The 26,563-nt window shown below is 43.7% G+C and overlaps 2 protein-coding genes and 1 long non-coding RNA gene across 4 annotated transcripts in view; 1 reads left to right on the plus strand and 2 right to left on the minus strand.

Moving 5' to 3' along the window:
- Positions 1-26,563, minus strand: part of LOC148135538 (uncharacterized) — a 334,519-nt gene that overhangs the window by 296,913 nt on the left and 11,043 nt on the right. The window lies entirely within an intron of this gene.
- The window catches only part of LOC122545874 (uncharacterized), a 229,790-nt gene that overhangs the window by 163,749 nt on the left and 39,478 nt on the right, over positions 1-26,563 (plus strand). The window lies entirely within an intron of this gene.
- LOC148135553 (uncharacterized) lies at positions 15,805-25,752 on the minus strand. Its single transcript, XM_087984514.1, has 2 exons — positions 25,354-25,752; positions 15,805-20,734 (listed from the first exon to the last, which is right to left on the minus strand). Exon 2 carries the CDS (start codon positions 20,365-20,367, stop codon positions 18,964-18,966), a length of 1,404 nt encoding a protein of 467 aa, XP_087840640.1. The 5' UTR covers positions 20,368-20,734; positions 25,354-25,752; the 3' UTR covers positions 15,805-18,963.

The following is a 26,563-nucleotide window of genomic DNA, read 5'->3' on the forward strand; positions in this document are numbered from 1 at the left end:
GTTAGCTCGGACAACTATTACGATGTTATAAACAGTTTTTGATCAGTGCAGACTTAATAAATTGTAGAGACTTATTCTGTGCTGGAGATCTCTTTGACTTGAGATCTGAGATTAGAAATCAGTTTGATGTAATGTTTTGTGACAGTTGCAGTTTATATCGATTTTCATTGTTGTCAGATGTTGTAATGGGTATTTCAGCATGATGTACAAATTTGCAACTATTATGAGTCAGTCAGTAGCTGTATGAGAGCTGGAATGAGTGTGTGTGTGTATATGGTGGGTGCGTGCGTGTATGCAGTAAGCATTCTCTCTACGTCAGGCTTTGGCCCATTTGAAATTTGCATTGTTTAATTGTGTTTTTGTACAGGACAAATATTTATCAAAAGATTAATTTTGACCTTCTCAGTTACTGATAATGTCAAGGTTTTCTTCCTTGTGTACTCAATATCTCCTTCATATATCCTCGTAACAATGTAACAGCAGGATCTGTTTATTCACGATGATTGTAACTTTAAAATTGCCTTTACTACAGGGAGTTCATACAGTTCCTGAATGTATATTTCTTATGAGAATAAAGTCTATCTCTCTTCTGATGTTGCAAATGATAATTGGCTATGCATAATGGAATTTCTTGAAACTGAGCTGTTGTGCATTGACCAGAGGGAGAAATAAAAAAATTATCAGTTATGTTTGACTCTTCTACTTCTGGAAATTGAGCTCAATGTGTGTTTGACACAATCCATTCTGTAATTACGGAAATGATGTTCTCCACTCACAGCAGTAGCATACCTGGCTACGGACTTGGCTTTGTACAGACAAAATATTACATTTTCTTGGTTCATCAAACATTTGCCTTGAGGAAGACGAGAGATATCTTGTCTATAATTACCAGGGTTGTTTCTACTCCCCTTCTTGAATGAGGGAACAACATTTGCTATCTCCAGTCTACTCCTACCATTCCTGTAGACAATGATGTCATAAAGATCAAAGCCAAACTCTCTGCAGTCTACTTCATGGCTTCCCAGAGAATCCTGGGATGAATCCCACCTGGCCCAGGGGATTTATCTATTTTCACACTTTCCAGAATGTCTAACACCTCCTTGTAAACCTCAATCCCAACGAGTCTCGTAGCTGTTTCTCAGTATTCTCCTTGACAACATTGTCTTTTTCCAGTGTGAATACTGATGAAAAATATTCATTTAGTACTTCTTCTATCTCCTGTGACTCCATGCACAACTTCCCACTACTGTCCTTGATTAACACTAAACTTAGTCAAGTTATTATTTTATCCCTTATATACCAATAGAAGGCTTTAGCGTTTTTCCTGATCCTATCCACCAATTTCTCATGCCTCCTACTCACTCGTCTTAGCTCACTTTAGGTCTTTCCTGGCTACCTTGTAACTTTCAATCGCCCTAACTGAACCTTCACATCTCATCATAACATAAGCATTCTTCTTCCTCTTGACAAGTGATTTAACTTCTTCAGTAAACCATGGCTCCTGTGCTCGACAACTTCCTGCCTGCCTGACAGTTACATACTTCTCACGAATACAGTGTAGCTGTTATAGAGTCATAGAGATGTAGAGCATGGAAATAGACCCGTCAGTGCAACTCGTCCATGCCGACCAGATATTCCAACACAATTTAGTCCTACCTGCCAGCACCCGGCCCATATCGCTGCAAACCCTTCCTATTCATTTCCCCAGTCAGATGCCCTTTAAGTATCGCAAATGTACTAGCCCCCACCACTTCATCTGGCAGCTCATTCCATACCGATGCCACCCTCTGAGTGGAAACAGTTGCCACTTAGATCTCTCATATATCTTTCCCCTGTCACCCAAAACTTATGCCCTCTCGTTCTGGACTCGCCCACCCCAGGGAAAAGACTTTGATTATAATTCCATGTCCCTCATAATTTTACAAACCTCTATAAGGTCACCCCTCAGCCTTTGACGCTCCAGGGAAAACAGCCCCAGCCTATTCAGCCTCTCCATATAGTCCAAATCCTCCAACCCTGCCAGCATCCTTGTACAAGTTTGCTGAACCCTTTCCAAGTTCACAACATTGTTCCAAGAGGAAGGAGAACAAAACTGTATGCAATATTCCAAAAGTGGTCGAACCAATGTCCTGTACAGCTGCAATATGACCTCCCAACTCCTGTATTCAATACTCTGACCAATCAATGAAAGCATACCAAACACCTCCTTCAGTATCCTATCCACCTGCGACTCCACTTTCAAGGAGCAATGAACCTGCACTCCAATGTCTCTTTGTTCAGCAACTCTGCCTAGGGCCTTACCATTAAGCGTAGAAGTCCTGCTAAGTCTTCTCAAAATGCAGCACCTCGCATTTGTCTAAATTCAACTCCATCTGCCACTTCTCCCATTCGGCCCTTGAAGACACTCCACATTTCTATTGTGCCCATCGCCTGCAGTTTCCTTCCCCATCCTATTCATCCTTAGTCTTGTGTAACCGTATCATAATTGCTTTATCCCCAACTGTAGCTTTTGCCCTCCGGTGTATACCTATCCCTTTCCAGCAATAAAGTAAACATAATTGATTTGTGATCACTATCACCAAAGTGGTCACCTACCTCCAAATCTAACACTTGGACAGGATCATTACCCAGTACCAAATCCAATGTCGCCTCACCCCTTGTTGACCTGTCTACATACTGTGGCAGAAAACCCTCCTGCACACAATAGACAAAAACTGACCCATCTAAAGTACTTGAACTATAGTATTCCCAGTCAATATTTGGGAAGTTGAAGTCCCCCAAAACAACTACCCTGTCACTCTCATTCCTGTCGAGAATCATTTTTGCTATCCTTTTCCTCTAAATCTCTGGAACTATTCAGGGCCTATAGAAAACTGTCTCCTTTCCTATTTCTAATCTCAGCCTATACTACCTCAGTTGATGAGTCCTCAACCTTTCTGCAGCCGTAATACTGCACCTCTTTATTCCCATTGTCTCTGTTCTTCCCGAAACATCTAAATGGTGGAACCTGCAACAACCATTTGTGTCTCTGCTCCACCCAGGTCTCTGAAATGGCCAGAACATCAAAATCCCAGGTACCAACCTATGCTGCAAGTTCACCTACCTTATTCCGGATGCTCATTGTATTGAATTAGACACACTTCAAACCAACTACTTCCTGACTGGAACGCTCTTCTGACCTGGAAACCTTAGTTTGGACCTACCTAATCGCAACCTCATCTATATGCGAACTACAACCAAGGATTCTGAAAACACGATCAGAGACATCATGAACCTGGCACCTGGGAAGCAACACACCAACTGTAAGTCTCTCTCATTTCCACAAACCTCCTGTCTGACCCCCTAACTATGGAGTCCCCAATGACTAATGCTCTACTTCTCTTCCCCCTTCCTTTCTGAGCAACACGGACATACTCTATGCCAGAGACCTGTGCCCCATTGCTTATCCCCGGTAAGTCGTTTCTTATCCCCCCCACCCCGCCCCCCACCCCAACAGTATGTCATTTCTAAAGGGACATCCCTTCACACTGAAACTGTGCTTTTGGGTCCTCATCTCTCCTACTCATAGAAACATCTTCTCCATGTCCACTCTATCCATGCCTCTCAATATTCTGTAACTTTCAATCAGTTTGTCCCTCACCCTTCTAATTAAGAACCAGAGTCCTCAATGTTGTCTCATATCACACGTTCTTCATCCCTGGGATCTTTCTTGTAAACGCCCTCTGAACCCCTTCCAAGTTCAGCATATCCTTTCTTAGATAGAACATAGAACATAGAAGAATACAGCGCAGTACAGGCCCTTCGGCCCTCGATGTTGCGCCGATCCAAGCCCACCTAACCTACACTAGCCCACTATCCTCCATATGCCTATCCAATGCCCGCTTAAATGCCCATAATGAGGGAGAGTCCACCACTGCTCCTGGCAGGGCATTCCATGAACTCACGACTCGCTGAGTAAAGAACCTACCCCTAACATCTGACTCCATACGAGGAAAAAGATTCTTACTGTCGACCCTATCTAAACCCCTAATCATCTTATTCACCTCTATCAAGTCACCCCTAAACCTTCTTTTCTCCAATGAAAACAACCCCAAGTGCCTCAGCCTTTCCTCATACGATCTTTCTATCATACCAGGCAACATCCTGGTAAACCTCCTCTGCACCCGTTCCAGTGCCTCCACATCCTTCCTATAGGGGACCCAAAACAGCTCACAATATTCCAAATATGGTCTGACCAGAGCCTTATATTTGGAATGAGCTGCCAGAGGAAGTGGTGGAAGTGGGTACAATAACAGCCTCTAAAAGAGATTTGGAAAAATACGTGGATAGGAAAGGTTTCAACTGATTTGGGCCAAACGTAAACAAATGGGGCTAGTTTCGTGAGTGTAACCTGGTCAGCATGGATGCACTGGGCCGACAGGCCTATTTCCATGCTGTGTGACCCTATGACTGGGAAAATGGTATTAAAGAGTAGAGTTGGCTGCTTTTGACTTACATGGATTCAGTCGGCTGAAGGTCCCGTTTCTGCGCTGTAGATCTCTGACTCTACAATTCCTTTTTAAACAATTCATCAGAGAAAGGTAGAAGCTGAGACAATACAAGATGAAGGAGGCTGAAGTTAATACCAAAGATGTTCATACTAGGGTGGGGTTGGCCACAATGGTGGTAAGCCCCAGGATATTGATAGTGAGGTGGGAGTGGGAACAGTGACAGTAACCCTTAGGATGTTGATTGTGCAGCGGGGTGGGGACAGTGACGATAACCCCCAGTATGTTGATAGTAGGCTGGGGTGCAGACAGTAACGCCCAAGGATGTTGATAGTGCAGTGGGGTGGGGACAGTGATGATAACCCCCAGTATGTTGATAGTAGGCTGGGGTGCAGACAGTAACGCCCAAGGATGTTGATAGTGCAGCGGGGTGGGGACAGTGATGGTAACACCATTGAACATCCAGAGGAAATGGTTGGATGATATACCATTTCGCCATCCATAGTTTACACAAATCTTTCAAAGTGTAGATTGTACAACACAGGGAGACTTTGCAATGATGTGAAATCTCGCTTGTTTTATGTCTCCTTTCCATCAATTATCATCGTTTCATCGATGATAACATCCATGAAAAACAGAGACAATTTCAACATCCAATCTTTTATTTCCTCTTTGTCTTATTTTGTTCCAGTTCCTGTTGCTGGGGCTTTCCTCACCCCCAGAGCCACTAAAACGGAGATTCTGATTGGGAGTTGTCTCATTCCAGAATGTGTAATGAGCGGAGGTACTGGACCCTACTTTCAACAGAAAGCCTTAAACAATGCCAGCGGGAATTACAACTCTAGCTCAGACAGGACAGACCTGTCCACTGAATTTTTCCAGTCCCAGCACCAAGGCCGAGACCCGTCTGTTGTGATCAAGAGGGGTCCCAGAGGAACAATACTTAATGTGACCAGTTATTCCGACCACACAGTGCCAGGTAATCCATTCTTCATCCGTGATCAGTTCTCGTTCTGCACTGGGGTCCGGCTGAAAACTTGACATAAACACTCTTTAAAAACTTGCGTCGGAAACTTAGCAGGTCTGCAGCATCTATGGAGAGAGAGAGAGAGAGTTAATGTTACAGGTTACAAACACAAAGTGCTGGAAAAACCCAGAATGTATGGCAGCAGCTATGCGGGTTGGGGGAGGGGGGGGAGCGAAGAGGAGAGTAACATCCTTTCTCAGATAAGGGAGGCCTTCATAGCGAGAGGATTCAAGTCCAGGAGCAGGGGTGGCTGGCTAACCTGGAGAACTGTGTGCGCAGTTTGGGATCTCATGAAAGATCCCATGAGGTCGTACAGCAAAGGTTTCCATGAGTGATTCCTGGGATAGCAGGACTGACAGATGGAGAGAGACTGGATTGGTAGGATGATATTCACTAGAGTTTGGAAGAATTAATGGGAAATCCCATAGAAACCTCTCAATTTGAACAAGGACAAGACAGAGTGAACACAGGAAGGGTGTTCCCAGTGACCGGGTAGAGAGTCCAGAACGACGGGGTGACAGTCTCAACGAAACTGGGCAGGACTGAGATGGGGAGAAATGTCTTCATGCAGAGAGTGGAGAGCCTGTGGATTTCTCTGCCACAGAAAGCAGTCAGGGCCAGAATACTGCATGTTATTCAGGAAGGAGTTGATAGAGTTCTTAGGGGCTAAAGAGTTAGCGCAGGGAGATACAGGATCAAGTTGGGTGATCAGCCATGATCTCATTGAATGGGCGGAGCAGGCTGGAGGGGCGAAAAGGCCTCCTCACGATCATATTTTCGATGTTTCTCTGTGAATTGCCCAATTGCTGCTGACAGGTGGAGGACAAAGGGAAGTTTTGCCTCGATATATGTAGGCTGTGAAAATGAGGGACAGTAATTTCTATTCGACAATTTCGAGAGATGTGAGTGCAGAGTGATCTTTTGAGTTTAGCATGGAATAGTTTGGGTTGGATTGGTGGGATGTTGTTAATGAGACAGGCTGCATAGAAACAGTGATGTCACTGCAATGGTGAGGATATGGAGTGAATTTCACATATACAGGGGTTTCCCTCCAAATAGATGGGTGTTTGCAGGGGGTAAGGGCAACAGGGAACAGGAAACACTGGGGTTGGTGTTTGCTGAAGCAATGATGTTATTGACAGCAAATCCCTCTCTGAATCCAGCACAGGAACACAGCGCTGAGATAGCAGTACTCATTGTCTCACTGTTAGGTGATCCTTTCTCTCGTCACATTACTTCCCATTAAACTCCAGATCAGGAAACAAGGTGGGTGAGACACTCTGGCAGGTATCGCTAGTGATTGTTCTCCAGTTGGGACTCAACGTGGGTTTCAAATTAGTGTTGGTCACATGGAGCATATGAGGGTGTGTGTATGAAAGAGTATGAGCGCGAGTGTGTTTGAGTGAGAGTATGAAGATGTGCATGTGTGTCAGAGAGAAACACAGACATTCTCATTGACACACACACACTTTCATGTGCACGCACATAGACACTCACTCACTTCTACAATGCACCTTGTAGACAACACTTGAGAAGCCAAACACCATCCAGAGACAATACAGCCCATGCTTGATTGGCACCACATCCACAAACATTCACTCTCTCCACCATCCATGTTCAGTAGCAGTGTGTACCATCTGTGAGATGCACTGCAGAAGTTCCTCAGACAGCACCTTCCAAACCCATAACCACTTCCAACTAGAAGGGCAAGGACAGCAGGTACATGAGAATACCACCTTCTGCAAGTTTCCCCCTGAGCCACTCACCATCCAACTTGGCAATATATCAGCTGTTCGTTTATAGTGTTGCTGGGTCAAAATCCTGGAATTCCCTCTCTCATGGTATTGTGGGTCTACCAACAGCACAGGGACTGCAGTAGTTCAAGAAGGCAGCTTACTACCTCATTCTCAAGGGGTCAACTTGGGATGGATAATAAATTCACGGCCCAGCCAGTGATTTCCACAACCCACCAGTGAACTTAAAACAAAATACGGTGTGGAACGTGCTTTGTGAGGATGAGGGCAGGCTGAACAAGTGGCAGATGAAATTACTTTTTATGTCTCCCCAAGTAATGTGTTTAGTTCAGAAGAATGGTCAGCATAGTTATAAACTAAAGATTACAATTGGAATAATTGTTGCTTTCGTATCAGTCAAGGAATCCAGATTCATTTGCTAGCAGGTGAAGCTGAATATTTACAGTAAAACATGTTCTTTCTCCCTTATTTTCTCCAGCTGATTCTTCCAGCTGTTCCCGTTGGCAGAGGTAAGTTAGTGAGGTAGTTAACAACTTGTAACAGCATTCAAACACTGTCCGAATGGGCTGAAAAATCACTGGGGTGCAAAGCCAACATTTTTACATTTATTAGACAAATTGGAGCAAATGGATCATGGTGTCTGACTCGTTTGCAAATCTAAAGCATAACAGTTCAAATCGAGCATACTCTCTTAATTTCCGTTAGACTCTGAACTGAGAGTTGGTCAGCCCATCAGTGGTGAGGTTATCCATTGCAGTTGGAAGAATTGAAGAAGGCAAGTTATCATCTGAACAGGAGAAAAAGTTCAAAATGTCAGTGCAAAGGGAACTGGATGTCCATGTGGATGAATCTCAAAGTAGTGTATAGGCTACAGCAAGTCACAAGGAAGGCATTTAATGTGAAAGGAATAGAGTATTGAAGTAGGTAATTGTTACTGCAACTGTACAAGGGATTGGGGTTTCCACATCCGGAGTACTGTGAAAAGTTTTGGTCCCCTTCCTTGAGGAGGGATGTAGTTGAATTGGAGGGAGTTTAAAGGAGATCACTGAATTGATTGCCAAGATGAAAAGGTTAGTATTATGAGAACAGATTGGTACAATTTTGATCTCTTTACTTGAGGAGAGATGCAGTTCAGAAGAGATTCACCCAATCATTTCCAGCGATGAAGGGTTTGCCTTAGATGAGAGATTGAGCGGTTTCTCTGGAATATAGCGAGGAGAACTAACTATAAGATGCAAAAGGGGGTATTGACAGAGGTTTTGAAGAGAGGATGTTTGCTCTTGTGGGAGAATCTTGAACGAGAGGTTATCGGTTCAGGATAAGGGGCTGGGCAGATTGAAAACAGAGCTAAGGAGGAATGAAATTTCTGAAATGAGGAAGGGGTTGTAAATCTGTGGGATCACTCTCCCACCGCCCAGGACACTGCATAAATTGGAGGAGGAGACAGACGGATTGTTAATCAGTGATGGGTCAAAGAGAGTGCTTGCAGGAAAGTGGGGTTGAGGCTGAGATGGGATCGAGACTGAGATGGGATCAGCTGCGATCATATGGAATAGCGGAGCAGGTTCCTGAGGGGCTAAATTGATTCAACCTTATCCTACACTGTATGTTCTTGTGGAGTTATACTGTTAGTTAGTAGCAAAACAACTAGGATGGAGAAAATGAAGTTTGATTTAACAAAATAGGTTTTAATTCATGAACATCCAAAAATAAAGACAAAATTGATTCAACACAAATTTGGGGAATGACGTTGGTTCAAAGAAACGGAAAGGCAATAGATTTGGGGGGGGGGGGGGGGAGGGGGGTAAAAAACTAAAGCAGGTGTAGGAGCAGAGGGAGCCTGGGGTTATATGTCCACAGATCAGTGAAGGCGACATAACAAGGGGAGAGCAGTTAATAAAACACACAACATCCTCAGCTTTATTAACAGGAGCACAGAGACTGAGAACAAGGAGGTGATGTTGAAGTTATACAAGACACTGGTGGACCTCAGCTGGAGTGTCAGACAGGGAGAGAGAGAGAGAGAGAGAGAGAAAGAGAGAGAGAGAAACTTAAACGCACGCTGTCGATCTTACTCCACATTTCAGCCAATTGAGCTAACCCAACACAAAGCAGAGGGCAGAAAAGAAATTAATTCCCGTGACAGCACAAGCATTGAATGGAGGATATTAGATCGCATTGGAGATAAGCCTTTGATCTGATAGGTATTTCTTTGTAAGTGTATAACACCTCACCGACACAGGCAACAGAAGCTGAATTTAGAAATACATTTGATAAAGGGAGTTGGCCTTCTCTTACCCAGGCTGATTTTGTTCTGTTCTGGATACCTTATTTAAGGAAGGCTGTTCAAACCTGACAGTGTGAAGGAGATGGTATCCTTTTCATACAACAATGAGGGATTTTAGATGGAGTGGTGACCTTAATGAGGTGTTGAAAATTTGAACAATTCTGATGGGGAAACAAGTTATTGTTTCCCACTCATTTGTTTATTAGTAACTGGCTGGCTAGAATTTCAAGATTGTCAGTGCAAGTGTGAGATGTGGAGAAACTTATTGGGTTGTTGGGTTTGGAATGTGCTGCTTGGGAGGCGGATTCCATAGGAGGTTCGAAAAGAGAGCTGGATATAAATTTGATGATGTTAGAGGGCTACAGAGATCGGGCTGGAAAGTGGACCTCGCTGGGTAGCTCTTTCAGGAGCTGGTACAGACACGAATGGCCTCCTTCCGTACAGTAAAATACTATGATTCTATGAACATAGAAGTTCTGAACCAGATTCCAGATAATTCCAGGAGGTCATTTCTTGGGACCTTGGCTCAGTGACCTTGTTGCCAGGGATTTTTGCACACAAACAGCAGCAAATTGTTGTCACGAGTGGAATTGGGACTTGGTTGGGTAATGGTCTGGAAATATTTCATTCCAAGGGTGGTGATGGGAAATCGACAGACCTGCAAGAAATTTTGAATATGCAGGAATCTGGTCAAGTCTATTGAATGGTGAGTGTGAATCTGTGAGCTGCTGATCCTACATCATCATGTCTTGGTCAGTGTTCATGCTGGTATTCATCTGATTGGGAAGAGCAACAAAAACAAATCTCTGGAAGCGTTGGAAGGAAGTTTGGGTTGTTTCCTGAACAACAGAGAAGGTTGATGGTGGAGCGGTCATGATAGAGGTGTGTAAGATTGGTAGTGTTGTATAGCAGAGTGACCTACAGGTTCAGGTATGATTCTTTGGGGTTTGTGTCACAGGTAGACAGGGTGTTTGAGAAGGTGTTTAGAACACTTGACTTCATTGCTCAGACCACTGAGTGTTGGGGTTCGGACACCATGTTGTGGTTGTACAGGACACTGGTGAAGCCTGTTCTGGTGTATTGTGTCTGGTTCTGGTTGCCCTGTTAGAGGAAAGACATTATTAAGCTGGAGAGGGTTCAGAAAGATATATCAGTATGTTGTTGGGAATGGAGCGTTTCAGTTATGAGGAGAGGCCGAATGGGCTGGGACTATTATCACTGGAGTGTAGAAGTTTGAGGGGTATAGAGGTTTATGAAATCATGATGGGCATAGATCAGGTGAATGGCAGGTGTCTTTTCCAAGGGTGGGGGGGCGTCAAGACCAGGGGACATAGTTTTCAGGTGAGAGGAGAAACATTTTAAAAAATGACATGATGGGTAACTGTTTTTTAAGAGCTCGCGGTACACGTGTGGATTTAGCTCTCAGATGAAGTGGCGGATAAAAGGGCAGTTATAATGTTTAAAAGACATTTTGAGAAGTACAAGAATAGGAAAGGTTTGGAGAGATATGGGCCAAGTGCAAACAAGTGGGACTAGTTTAGGTTGAGATTATGGTCGGCATGGACTAGTTGGACTGAAGGGTCTGTTTCATTGCCATATGACTCTATGATGCTATTATGAGGGACATGGACAGGGGGACAGGAAGCAGCTGTTTCCCTTAGTCGAAGGGTCAGTAACAAGGCGGGGACATCATTTTAAAGTGAAGGGTAAGAGGTTTAGAGAGGGATTTGAGGATTGTTTCACCCACATGATGGTGGGGATCTGGAACATGTGAAAATAAAATATTTGGACTTTCAGTTTCTATTTGAAATCACTAATTGCTCCGGTGTGTGGAAATGCCACTTTGTAACTGCAGGGGATTCCATGATTTATTAATGTGGAATATTCGTGTAAAGGAGCAGGAGGAAGCCATTCAGCCCCTTGATCCTGTTCCACCATTCAATGGCAGATCTATGTCCTGACTCCATAGACCTGCCCGTGCCCCTATCCCCTTTAATAACTTTGTTCAACAAAACAAAAATTCTCTCTCAGATTTAAAATTAACAACTGATCCATCAATGCCTGCTATTTGTGGAAGGGAGTTCCAAACCTCTCCCAGCCTTTGTGCGTAGTAGTACTTCCTAACATCTCTCTTGAACAGTCTGGCCCTAATTCTCCAGCAATGCCCTGCCTAGTTCAAGGATCCCCAACCAGTGGAAACACTTTCAATTTCTATACCGTTTTCTCCTGTTAATATCTTCGATCAGATCATCCCTAAACTCTGTAAATTCTGGACAGAACAGGCTTACTTTGTGTAATCTCTCCTCACAACCTGAAGCCTAGGTATCAATCTTGTAAACTCACGCTGTACTCCCAGGCCAATCTATCCTTCCTCAGGTGTGGTGCCCAGATCTGCTCCAAGTGGGGTCTAACCAGGGTTTTGTATAACTGCAGCATCCCTTCTGCATTCCTGTACTCCAGTCCTCTCAATATAAAGGCCAGCATTCGATTAGCTTTCATCAGGCAATGAATGTCAGAAATGAAAAGAAATACAGAAATTGTTGGAGAAACTCAGCAGGGACAGATACTATTTGCCACCTGGGGACTGTCTGACTGCTGTTGAAGACAACTTTCCACCTTTTCTTTTGACCCTTTAGTTTTGAGCTGTGCTGGAGCCATGTACTCTTCAGTGAAGAACACAGGGATACAGCGTGGCAGCTAATCATTTTGTTTACAAACCTCGAGATTCTCGAACAAGAGGCGTACTTTGAGAATTATTACTAAACGGCAGAAAATCAAAGGCTTTCAGTATATCTGAGGGAGCCTGTGAGTAATGGGTGTGACTCAACCTGGAGTCTGTAGGGTAGACACTAGGATCCATCTGAAGAAGATAGAACAATATTGATTCTTCATGATTTTATTCCTTTATTCCTTAGAGGGATACATATGGTCAGAGTCTTCCCTGATTGATCCATTCAAAGTATCTCAGTCTCAAGTCAGGAGTGTGATGGAATGCTTACCACTTGCCTGGATGGTTGCAGCTCCAACAATATTCGAGGGAAAAAGCAGTCCCCACTTCCTGGGAACCACATCCACAAGCATCCACTCCCTCTACTACCAATGCTCATTAGCAGCAGTACCAAGACATACTGCGAAAATACACCAGAGATCCTCAGGCAACACCTTCAAAACCCATGACCACTTCCATGTAGAAGGACAAGTGCAGCAGATACGTGGAACACCCACCCTCTACAAGTTCCCCTTTGGGCCATGTAGTGTTCTGACTTTGAAATATAACACTATTCCTTCAGTGTTATTGGGTTAAAATCCTGGAATTCCCTCCCTCAGGGCAATGCATTTCCATCCATAGCACATGGACTGCAGCAGTTCAAGAAAGCAGCTTATCCCTACCTTCTTAAGTAGGCAACTAGGGATGAGTTGGGCAATAAACATAGGGCCCAGTGGGTGTTGTCCATGTGTCAAGAGTGATTAATAATAAAAAAAGTTGTCAATTATCCCAGGGCCTCCACCTTCCCTATGTGAGCTTGTTCTGGGAGGGTAGGCGCAAACTTTATTGTGAATGTCGATGTTATTGAGTCACCTGGTTCGTGAACTGCTTTGAAAATGTTTCTATATCGCCAAGAGCTTAAGTTTATATTACTGTTGGGTTGGGGCTGTGACCTTAATTATCACTCCATATTTAATTTTGAGGCATTGTTTTCTGTTATTTTAACATTCTGATCATTAATCTTTTGGTTCACTTTGCTTATTGTTTTTTGATTATTGATAACTCCAAAACAGATAGCAGTTTGGTGTACTCAGTTTCCACCATCTCAAACCAAGAAAGGCTGGTAAAGAATATAATATATATATACTTTATAACATTTCTGGTTCAGTGAAAGTGGAGATTTTCTCTGGTTTAACTTAACCCTCAGAAACCCAGCCACATTTAAACATCGCTGGTGTTTCTCTTGCATATAGCATGGAGCGAAGGTCTGCCCAAGCTTTTCGAATCTTTTGACATTTGAATTTATTAATCATCGATAGTGTTTGTAATCATCTAAATCATAGAGATGTTCCATCTCTCTCAACTAAATTAACAACAAGGCAGTGTGCATTGGAAGAGGAACTGATGGCTAATTGCTTTATCTTTCATCTTGTTTTCAGGGAATACCAACTTTTTAGACCGTGGGACATCAATCTGTTGATTGCCTCAGTACAACAGTGGTCCCTTCTGGCCTTGGTCTTTGGGGGCAAGGAGCCATTCACTCTAGGTCTAGCAGCAGACACGAGGAGCAGGGCCATTTCATTGTCCTGAGTGTTTCTTTGATGACACAAATATAACTGGAAGAACAGGTAGTTATGTACTTTAGTACGAAGAATAGAGGCGTTGACTTTTCTAAACTGTGAAAAGGTTCAAAAATCTGCAGCACAAATGGACTTCAGAGTCCAGGTTCAGGATTCTCTTCAGGTTGACGGGCAGTTTCAGTTGGCAGTTAAGCAAATGGAATGTCAGCATTCATTTCAAGAGGTGTAGAATATAAATGCAGGGATGTATTGCTGAGGCTGTATCAGGCTCTGGTCAGACCATATTTGAAACATTATGAGCAGTTTTGGGCCCCCTATCTAAGGAAGGATGTGCTGAATGTGGAAGGAGTCCAGAGGGTATTTATAAGAAAAATCCCAGGGATGAAGAGCTTGTAATATGAGGAGACGTTGAGGAATAGGAGTCTGGACTCGATTGTGTTTAGAAGGGTGAGGGAGAATCTGGTTGAAACTTGGAGAATACTGAGAGGCCTGGGTAGAGTGGACATGGAGAAGAAGTTTCCACGAGTAGGAGAGACTAGTACCCGAAGGCACAGCCTCCGCGTGAAGGGGACTCCTTTTATAACCGAGATGAGGAGGAATTTCTTCAGCCAGACAGTGGTGAATCTGTGGAACTCATTACTGCAGATGGCTGTCATTATGTCTTTAAGACAGATATAGGTTGTTGATCAAGAGGACGATTAATCGTTACAGAGAGAAGGAAGGAAAATAGGGTTAACAAACATATCAGCCATGATGGAATGGCAGAGAAGACTTGATGGGCCGAATGGCTGCTATATCTTATGGTCTTGGTTTCTAAGAGACTAATGGATTGTGATGCATCACACAGTTTAGGCCCTCAGATTCAGAGCTTTCTGAGCATGTGCTATGAGCCAGCCACACTAAAAAGTGTTTAGGCAGCTGGACGATCAACACAACATGCGGGCTAGGAGCCCTGGGGACCTTGCTTCCCCCATTCTATACAGCTGCGGTTGATCTCATCCCAGCCCCACTGCAAATTCCTGCCCCCCTCCCTTTAACCCCTCACTGATTAACAATCTGTCTGTCCCCTCCTTCAATTTATTCAGTGTCCCGACATGCCCCCACATACTGGGAAGTGAATTCCCAGAGATTCCCACCCCCTCTACCTTGGAGAGAAGCCATTTCTCAACATCTCCTGTTTCAATCTGTTCCATCCCCTTCTCCTGAAACAATGACCCTCTCGTTCTAAATTGTCACACCTGAGGAAACATCCTCTCTGTCTCCTTTGCCAATCCCATCTCCTTTACCACCCTATATCCCTCAGTTGGATCTCCCTTATTCCTCTAAACTCCAGAGCATATTGGTCTTAACTGCTGAATCTCTCTTTCAACGACAAACCCCTCATCTCTGAACATGAAATGTACGAAATCACGCTAGATAATATCTTGGATGTAGAATACACATCTCAAAGTGAGTTAGTCATAGTTTCTGAGAAATCTGCAGCCCAGAAAAAGGCCAGAGTCTGTGCTGGTCAGAAACAACCATCTCGATATTCTCTTATCCCATTTCCCCAGCACCTGGCATCACGAGTGCACATTTAAATCCTCCTTCAATGTGATGAGAGCTTCTGAATCTTCCATCCTTACAGGCAGTGACTTCCAGATTGCACACTACCCTCTGGGTGAACAAGATTTTCCTCACATTCCCTTGAAACCTCCTGGTCCATACCTTCAATCTGTACCCCTCCCCCACCTCTGTTAAGCGGGGAAAGTTTCTTCCTGCCTCCCCTATCTTCATCCCTCATCATTTTATACATCCCTCTCTTTCAATCTACGCTGCTGTAAGGACAACAACCCCAGTCTGTCCAACCTCTCTCAATCACAAACTCTCCAGCACCAAGGCAATATGCTGGTAATTCTCCCTGTGCACCCTCTCCCACTTCATTTAGATATGTACCATTGGTAAAGTGTCTTCTCTTTTATTTTCAGCTCACTCCAATAGTGCATCAGGGAGGAAAAATACAAGTTATTTTGTAGTGAAAAAGAGGGCAGTTAATTTTTAATCAGCAAAGTTATGTTTTTAGCAGGTGATTAATGTAAAGTCACCATTGTCTCATTAGAGAGAGGGAGAAAGAGGTGTGGGGGAGAAAAGGCAAACAACTGTTTTATAGTTTAAACTGCGGCACACCACATCTAAAGCACAGGGAATGATCACTCACAGCAATCTTTACCAGACCAGCAATTGAACGCATGCTGTCAATATGACTGTACATTGTAAATCAACAATAGAATCGACTGAGCTAACCAACCCCTGCATGGCCAGCGGCAAAAACATTGGGTGGCACAGTGGTTACCATTGCTGCCTCACAGCGCCAGGGTCCCAGGAACAATTCCAGCCCTGGGTGACTGTGTATTGGGAGTTTGCACATTCTCCCCTTCTCTGCATGGGTTTTCTCCAGATGCTCCGGTTTCCTCCCACAGTCCAAAGATGTGCAGTTTAGATGGATTGGCCTTGCTAAGTTGCCCATAGTGTGAGAGTTATGCACGCTAAAAGGTATAGTCATGGGAAATGCAGGGTTACAGGGATTGGAGAGGTGGTGGGTCTGGGTCGGATGCTATTCAGAGGGTCAGTATATGGTCCTGACAGGCCAAAAGGCCTGCTTCCATGCTGTAGGATTCTATGATGTGCAGGTTAGAGGGATTGGCCATGGTTAATGCAGGGTTACAGGGGTAGGGTAGGAGTCTGGGTGGGATCCTCTTCACTGGCTTAGGACAGTCTGGATGGGCTGAATGGTCTCTTTGCACACTATATGGATTCTGTCGACATCAATGTTTAGCTCAGTGGTGTGCAGCAACTTGTTCTGGTCTCAATTTTGATGAGATTCACTTTCAGTTTCTGAAATAATGGGGAAGCAAAATCCTATATTTTCAGCTCCCCAGGGTGTGCCCTGCAGATGTGAATTTGAATCTTGCTTTGGCAGGTGGTGGATTTGGAATGCGATTTTAAACAAAAACAGATCTGGAGTTAAGACTCTAATGATGACTGTTGTCAGGAACAAACAACCATCTGGTTCAAAATTGAAGACTGAGGTGAGGAGGGGTTTCTTCTTTCAGAGGGTTGAGAGTCGTTGTAACTCCTTGCCACAGAGAGCTGTGTGTGGAAACAGGAGCAGGAGATTCTTGATCAGTCAGGGAATTGAGGGTTACATGTTAAGTGCAGGAAAGTGAACGTGAGGAATGGGGCATCAGCCACAATGCTATTCAATGGATGAGCAGTTCGAAGGGCCGAATGGCCTTCTCCTGTTCCTGTCTGCGATGGTCCTTAAAGGAGTGAAATCTGAACTCCCTACCCGCTCTGCTCTGCACATGATTCCTAACCCTTTGCAAACTCTTCACTGCCTTCTAGCTGAGCAAGTCGATTGGTTCAAGGACATTTCGGAATTGCATCCACCTCCCACCTTGGCAGAGATGGCTACATCCTGTTCAGAGTACACAGAAATAATATTTGTCACAGTCAGTTTTTGATTTGTTCCAATCATGTGTTTTGCCAAGAGAAATTGGTCTGTATAATGACCCCACATATTCACAGCTCCTCCAGTACATTCAGGCAAAGTTTGTTATTCTCATCCATTTTCATAGAGTCACGCAGCACAGAAACAGGCCCTTCAGCCCAACACACCCATGTTGACAACGTTGCCCAAACTCAACTAGTCCCATTTATCTGCATTTGACACATATTTCTCTGAACCTTTCTTATCCATGTTCCTTTACAAATGTCTCTTCCATGTAATCGTACCTGCCTCTACCACTTCCTCTGGCAGCTCTTTCCATATACTCGTTGCCTTCTGTGTGATAAATTTGCCTGCCAGGTCCCTTTTTAATCTTTCCACTCTCACCTTAAACCTATGTCCACTAGTTTGGGACACCCCTACATTGGGGAAACGACTATACCTATTTACCTTTTCTGTGCCCCTCGTGATTTTATAACCTCTATAAGGTCACCCCCTCAGCCTCCAACTCTCCAGGGGAGAAAAGCTCCTAGCTTATGAAGCTTCTGCTTATAACTCAAACCCTGCAACCTTGATAACATCTTTGTAAATCCTTTCTATAACCTTTTGAGCTTAACGACGTCCTTTCTACAGCAGATTGGCCAAAACTGTACACAGTATTCTAAAAATGGTCTCACCAACATCCTGTACAGCTATGACATTGTGAGAAACAAAGCCCACTCACATCAATAATTTCAATCCGAGACCAAATATCTGAAACAGCAGTGTCATTTTAGTTGTACACCTGCAGGTGGGTGCCTTGTCTAATTGCCAGGTGAGACAATGACAAATGCACAGTATACCCCAAAAAACCCTTGCAATTTATACAGTTTTTTTCCCATATGTTTTCCTTATTCCATTGTTTGTTCCCTGCTTCGCTTACATCACTCATTTCCTTAAGACTTATCCCACAACTTCTGTTTATCCTGTCTTGTCCGTGACAAACTCTTATCTCTGACTCCCATAAGGGTGTTTGACGTCAGTCTACTGTAGGTTATTGATTAGGCATATCTTTTCTTCTATCAGCATCTATTTCTATCCAGAGGCCACTTTGACCTCTTTGATTCGGGTTTGTTCCTGTGTCTCCGTGTAAGTGGGGGAAACAGATGCTTTCCTGTTTGCCCATACATCCACCATTGTTCTGTAATCACGTCTCATGCTAACATATCCTTTCTTTTTGCTGAATATACATTTTCTCATTCCTGTTCTGTATCAGAATTTATAGTTGCAGAAATAACATTAATTCATTTATATCCCACAATTTCCCCTTTTTCTTTTCATTACTATCTGTTATCTTCTGCATTTTTGTCTCCTTTTTTTTAAACATTGTTCCCAAAATTCGCAAGCATCATTTCAGAGATTTCATCCATCTTAGTCTCACTCATCTCCTTATTATTTAGTTTATAAAGTTCCTCTGTCAAATTTCCCCTCAGGGGCATTTGTTTCATCAAGGCTGTTTCAATCAGCCTCTGGGTGAGCCCTCGTATACAGGGTATGATACAACAGCCAATGGCCACCAATACCCCAACTACTGCTATCAGGGAAGTAAGGATAGAAACCACCATCCCCTTTCTCTGCTAAAATCATATCAAGGGCTATGCCATCGTACTTGTCGCATCAAGCTGTTGTGATATTCCTTTAACCACCTCTCTTGTATAATTTATAAATCGCTGTTGATTATAGAAAATGTAATTTATCCAGTCTACATTTTTATTAATTGTTACCCACCAAATGAGAGCTGACTCAAAGCCTGCTGCCATCTGGTTACGAGCTTTGAATTCAGGTACTCCCCGAGGGACTCCTACTGAATCAAGATAAATCCTGTCATCAAAAGAAGTATCTAACAGTAATCTCTTACCCCTTCCCCTTTTTCTTACTATCTTTTCCTTCTCAAATGCCAAGGTAAATGGAATTGCCAAATGTACAATTGCACATATCCTTCTCCAATCTGGAGGTAGGGTGGGTCTCAATATTTTGCCTCCACAGTACCACCACAGATCCGCTCGGGGAACCTTTAATGCTGAGTAGTTCCCTCCCTTCTCCGTTTCGGTAACATTCTTAATCTCTGTACATAATTTCAGCTCCCCCAAATCTCTCGACCAACTCGTACCTCGCCTGTGCACACATGACGTGTGATTTCCAACTGCGGCGGAAAATGTGGGGGGAACTTTTGCATCTTTCTCCTCCAAGGGAGGGAACATCAGAGATAGGGAGGTACAATTCCTATCATTCCATGCAGTCTCATCCTGGTACAGGGCTATTATACATTTCATGCCCTTCCTGTCTCGCTTCCACCCGAGCGGAAAGGGAACCACCTGGGCCACTGGCCTACCGGAGGCACATGCATAGCAATTGCTTTTGTTCAGACTTTTTACAGTATACTTTACCCATTCAACCCAGGCATTTGCATCCCCGTACCCAGTCTCTATCTCGATGGTCTGTTTCAAATCCTTTACCTCTATAATTTTTACTACTTTAGGATCATCGGGAGGGGTGAAAGGTTGTATCTCATTACCCAGTAATTCTATCCGTTTTCCCTGTCCTACGCTAATTCGAAAACACCAGCGCACAAACTCCTTCCCATTTGCTTTCATTTCAATCCCAAATGTTTCATTTAATTGTATCTCATTAGTGCCACCCCCCAAAACTGCTTCGTGCCATTTGGTTTTCCTTATCGTTAAATATATGGGGTTACACTTCTTATCGAGACAATCGCGAGCTGGTCGGAAGGGGGCCCAGTGTATTCTGACAAGACCATTATACCAGGTACCATCCCCGAGGCCATCCCCATAGGACTTAAGATGTATCTCTGAGTTGCGGTATTGTCTCTGATTAGCTACATTCCCACAATTTACTAAGCTACATACATCAGTGTCTATTACTTGTGGATTATCAGACTCAGGAACCATCAATAATACATATGAAAATGATATTTGGCAAAATCCTAATACTAAGAGGGCTAGCATCATAACTCTAAGCATTCCCAGTTTTCTAATCATTATGCTAAAACACAAAAAGGCTTAATATACAATCTTACAGAAATAATCCCGCGCTCACGTCGCCACTGTAAAGTCAATTACTCAAAGTCTCTTTAGTCTGAGTTTCAGTGGGTCTTGCGTTGATTCGGCTGTCCAGACTTCTTCCTCAACTGGAGGGTCCACAGGCCCTTTGATCCGAGTGTAATGAGTCCAGCCTTTTTCCGCCGTCCTTATTGCCGTTTCGGTAGTCAAAAGAGCCTGATACGGCCCTTCCCAGTCCGGCTGCAATTTAGTCTCTGTCCATGATTTTATTAAGACCCAATCTTCTTGCCGGATGGGATGAACAGCAAATTCAAGGGGCGGAGTCTGTGCCAATAGACCCTGTTTTCTGAGGAAAGATAAAGAGGAGGACAAGCCCAGTATATACTTCTTTAAAAACAAATCTTTAGTTTCGGGAATTGGCAATTTTCCCTGCGTTCCCAGATAAGGTAATCCAAATAAAGTTTCATAGGGGGATAGTCCCAAATCTTTCCTCCGCCAAGGGACAAGCCCAAAAGGCATCCTTTAAATCTATCACACTAAACCATTTGTGGTCATGAGGGATCTTACTTAATAACGTATAGGGGTTTGGCCCCACTGGGTGCCTGACCTGTACTATCCGATTTAATGTTCTCAAATCCTGCACCAATCGATAAGTTCCATCAGATTTCCGTACTGGTAGAATTGGGGTATTAGAAGGAGACATACATGGCTCCAACAGCCCATCTCTAATCAGTCCCTCAATTACTGGCTGCAGTCCTCGTTTACCTTCTATGGAAATAGGATATTGTCGTTCACAGATAACATCTCCTTTTCGTTTTAAATTTATTGTAAGGGGAGGGATCTGTAGTTTTCCATGATTCCCTTCTCTAGCCCATACTATAGGGTCTATCTTTCTCTCTGCATCCTCTGTCAACATCGCCAGTTGTACAACTAATTCTTTTTCCTGAATTCCAATCTCCAGTCCTAAAAGGATAATTAAGTCTCTCCCTAATAAGTTGCTTCCTATATCAGGGATATACAGTAGTTCCCCTGTGACCCTATCCTTAGGACCTTCTATCATCATAGGTTCAAATACTGGAACAGTAAATCCTTCCCCTTTTAACCCTGAAACAAAGAAACAATAATTGACCGTGTCGACATTTCTACCTTCTTTGTTTTAAAATTAAGCAATGACTGTGCTGCCCCAGTATCTACTAGGAAGACTGCCTCTTCCCTACAGGGTCGCACCTTCAAGTTTATCAAGGGTTCCTGGTGGGCCCCTGAGGGCAGGAACCCCTGACACCCCCATTCTTCATCATAATTCATAAGCGGAATTGCCCTTTCTTCCCTTTGTAGATCAGGACACTCCCGCTTAAAATGCCCTATCTTTCCACAATAATAGCATCCTGCCTGTGGAGACTTTCATCTCTGCCCTTGTCGCTCAAACCCTCTATCAAATGTTCCCCCTTGTCCTCTCCCTCTCCCCTTTCCTCTCTGTCCTACATGCTGCCTCCCGCCGCTCCGGTTGCCCACTATCGGTTCCATTCTCCTCTTAATTACGTCATCCACTGTAGCTACCATCATTTTCGTCTTCTGTTTTTGTCTCTCATCCTCCCTCTTTACAAATACTTTCTGTGCCTCTCTCAACAATTCATCTAATGGTTTTTCGCTCCATCCTTCTATCTTCTGTATCTTTCTCTGTATGTCTGGCCATGCTTTTGTCACAAAATGTACTTTCAAAAGACCCTGTGCAACTGGGTCCTCAGGGTTCATTCCAGAGTATTTCCGCATTGAGTCCCTTAATCTTTGCAAGAAAGCTGAGGGAGTCTCATCTTTCTCCTATCTAATTTCAAAGGCTTTAATCAAATTCTGTGACTTTGGAACTGCGTCTCTTATTCCTTTTAGAATCAGGTCTTTCAATTCCCTCATTTCTTCTCTATGCTCCGGGTTTTGGTATTCCCACTGGGGGTCTCTGAGGGGAAACTTCACCTCTCCCTGTCCAGCATCCCCATCTCCAATCGGGTGTTCCCTGTCCCATATTTTAATGGCAGCTCCTCGTATAAGTCCCCTCTCCTCCCCAGTAAATAGTATATTCAAAATAGACATTAATTCAGCCCAGGTATACAGACTGGGCCCCAAAAATTGATCAATTTGTTCAGACAATCCCACCGGATCCTCAACCAGGACTTTCATTTCCTTTTTAAATGTTCTGACCTCCCCACTGGTGAGGGGGGCACTTACAAACCCAATCTCTTTGTCCCCTATGGGTACCTCCCAAAGGGGATAAGTCGTTACGTTCTTCCCCTTTTTCTTTTTTTTTCAAAGAAATATTGCAATATTTCTAGTTCCCCATAACTTCAAACACCAATTCATCAATTCATGCTTGACTAACCTTAAAAACCTGTTCCTAACTTATAAATATATTTATATATTTACGTTCATTTCTTCAGTATTTAATAATTAGAATGCAAAATGCACACAGTTCCCAATTTTGCAATTCACTGTAATTACCCAGTTTTAGTCCTTTAATTTAGATCCAAAATTAGTTTTCTTAAATAGTCCTGACCAATCATTGCTCAATTACAATACGATAAGTCATAAAATAATCAGAGCTTGCCTTAAAAGAATTTGTCTACTCAAGTTTTTTTTAGAAAAACTTCTAATGCATGAACAATGGCTGAATCCAAGGTCACAGATATTAACCATAGAATTTTGCTTTTACTACAATCTAATGTTGAACTGAAACTTCAACTGTCCTCCATAAATCGCTTTTATGTAAAGATAAAAGAGATTAGTTAGAAACTGATAGAACTGATAGAACTGATACAGGCAGTCATGATCTGTAAAAAGAACAGGAGTTATCATTCTTTTTTTTTCATAATCTCGATAGAATCCTTAACCTTAAAAGAAATCATGTTAAGTTTCCATAACAAAAATCAGATTCAAAACAGTCCTGGAACTCAAGCTCCGGGGAATAAAACACAAACATTCAATCACCAACAAACAAATGTTCACTCAAACCAAATCACAAAGGGTTAAACTTCCTACCAGCTGTACAGCTCTTTACAATCTCTCTCTCTCTCTCTCTCGCACATTGACATATAAATTCAGATATTCACAAACCCAGTCTTCGTCCGATCTGTACTTTGGCCAGAAGACAGCGGGACGAAGAATGGATTCCTTAGTCCATACAAAGCAACAATATTTAACCATCTTTCTCCCTTGTACAAGTATTATTTTGCCAATTTCCACAACATCCTGCCCAAAGGACTTTCCGGAGGAATGTTGTAAGGGACCCCGCCTCCATTTCCATTGCCTTTTCCTTACTTTGTTTCCCTGGAGGCTTTTTCCTTACCCACAGCACAATCCATATTGAGTTCCTTCGTTAGTCCCTTATTAACTACTAAAACTCAATCCCGGCCACCAAGCAATACTTAAAAGTCAATTTTCTTACCTTGGTCTGTGCACAGAATTGCCTGGCCCCTTTTGTCACCGTATCTTTTATCGAGCTCCTATCACTGTCTGATTCAGATGTCTCTCTTATAGGATTCACATCAGTCACCCAAGGGAGCAGACCAAACCGGGACACGAGACCGCTCCTCAATGGGGAACGGGACGCGTCTTCCCTGTGTCCAAGGCCAGCCACTCCCCCTGGTGATGGAAGAAAATCCCGGACGAGCTCCCAATTGTGAGAAACAAAGCCCACTCACATCAATAATTTCAATCCGAGACCAAATATCTGAAACAGCAGTGTCGTTTTATTTGTACACCTGCAGGTGGGTGCCTTGTCTAATTGCCAGGTAAGGCAATGACAAATGCACAGTATACCCCAAAAAACCCTTGCAATTTATACAGTTTTTTTCCCATATGTTTTTCTTATTCCATTGTTTGTTCCCTGCTTCGCTTACGTCACTCATTTCCTTAAGACTTATCCCACAACTTCTGTTTATCCTGTCTTGTCCGTGACAAACTCTTATCTCTGACTACTATAAGGGTGTTTGATGTCAGTCTATTGTAGGTTATTGATTAGGCATATCTTTTCTTCTATCAGCATCTATTTCTATCCAGAGGCCACTTTGATCTCTTTGATTCGGGTTTGTTCCTGTGTCTCCGTGTAAGTGGGGGAAACAGATGCTTTCCTGTTTGCCCATACATCCACCATTGTTCTGTAATCACGTCTCATGCTAACATATCCTTTCTTTTTGCTGAATATATATTTTCCTCATTCCTGTTCTGTATCAGAATTTATAGTTGCAGAAATAACATTAATTCATTTATATCCCACAACATGATGTCCCAACTCCTGTCGTCAGTGCTCTGACCAGTGAAGGTAAGCATGCCAAATGCTTACTTCACCACAGTGTCATGCCGCAATGCCACATTTAAGGAACTCCCTTCCTTCACCCCGTAGGTCTGTTTGTTCAGAAACATTCCCGAGACGATAGCATCAATAAAGATGTATCTAGACAGATGCATGAATGGACCTCTCGATATTCTGTAAGTTTCAATCAGGTTCTCTCTCATCTTTCTAAACTCCAATGAGTTAAGAACCAGAGTCCTCAACCTCTCCTCATATGAGAAGTGCTTCATCCCTGGGATTTTTCTTGTAAACCCCCTCCTGACCCGCTCCAAGTTCAGCACATCCTTCCTGAGATAAGGGGCCCAAAACTGCTCACAATGTTCCAAATGTAGTCTGACCAGACCCTTATACAGCCTCAGCAGTACATCCATGCTCTTGTATTCTAACCCTCCCAAGATGAATGCTAACATTACATTTGCCTTCCTAACTGCCAACTGAACCTGCCTGTTAACCTGAAGAGAATCCTGAACTCGGACTCCCAACTCCCTTTGTGCTTCAGATTTCCGAAACCTTTCCCCATTTAGGAAACAGTCTCCGCCTCTATTCTTCTAATCCCATTGCATACCCTCCCACACTGTCATCCATCTGCCAACCGAACCTTAACAGGATCCTGAACTCGGACTCACCCCCGAGGACCTTGTTTGTGCTTCAGGCCTGGCAGCATCTGTCCAGAGACAGACAGAGAGAAAGCGGAGTCAACGTTTCGAGTCCGGGGCAGCCGTCCTTCGGGAGAGTGGCCTTTGGTCTTGATGTGCCGCCGCACAATTTCTTCTTCACTCCCACCTCTCTGTCTGTGTGTGTATTTGTCATTATTATTGAGTTTGGCGAGTCCCGGAGCTAGCCCTGTTGTTTCTCTCTCCTGAAAGGGTTGTCCCTTTAAAGAGCCTTTCCCCTGAAGCAGCTGCTAACGGTCACTTGGGGCACGAGGCGGCCGTTAACCGCCATCTCGCGCGGGGCCTGAAGCTAAAATGGCGCCGGGGCCACGCGGGAAGGAAAAGCGCCGAGGGAGAGCGGACTGTGTCAACATGTCCCGTTCCCGAGGGGCAGGATGGTGGTTATTGGGGGGTGGAGGGGGACAGGAGAGATCCCCCCCGGTGAGGTATATTGTACAGACCGCGAGGTCTCTATCTCTCTCTGTTGGACTGTCTGACTTGCTTTAACACTCTGTCGATTAATCTCGATGACGCTGTGATCTTGTGTCTCTTTCTGACTCTGACTATGTTTCTATATAACTCCATATGCCTGTGTGTGTCTATGTCTCTCTCTGTTTCTCCCTGCCTCTCTGACTTTCTCAGTGACTCTGTAACTCTCTCTGACTGTATGGTGGGAGTACTGTTTGTTGTTGAACACAACAACAACTCGTGCCTAACAGTTTGCTTTAATCACAGGCATCCCTGTGTCAGTCCTAGAGCTGAGTGTCCACACTGGAAATGAGGTAGTGGAGGGAGACAGCACCTCGTTAAACCAGTCGTTTCGACCCCAGTTGAATATATTTTCTACGAGGATGGTGAGGAGGTTGACTGGGAATACTCCAACCACTGCAGAACCGTACACACAACCATCAACATCAGCAAACGTCAAGAGGGCAATTAGCACTGTGCTGCTTCTAACCAGCAGGCAGGGTCTCTCCTGAACAGCAAATTTATCGCCATTCCAGTGAGTTTTTAAGCAACTCTATACAAATCAACATTATCAGAACAATGTGATAGCACTGGGGAAGCATGCAGAGAGAGATTTACCAGGTTATTGCCTTGGGGGCTGGAGAGTTTCAGTGATGGAGAGAGATTGGACAGACGGGGGTTGTTTTCCTTAGAGCAGAGCAGATTGAGTGTGGGA

Source organism: Chiloscyllium plagiosum, unplaced genomic scaffold (genome assembly GCF_037043375.1).
Source record: "Chiloscyllium plagiosum isolate Xiang-an unplaced genomic scaffold, Cpla_swu_hap1 HiC_scaffold_49, whole genome shotgun sequence".
In the NCBI taxonomy this organism is placed as follows: domain Eukaryota; kingdom Metazoa; phylum Chordata; class Chondrichthyes; order Orectolobiformes; family Hemiscylliidae; genus Chiloscyllium; species Chiloscyllium plagiosum.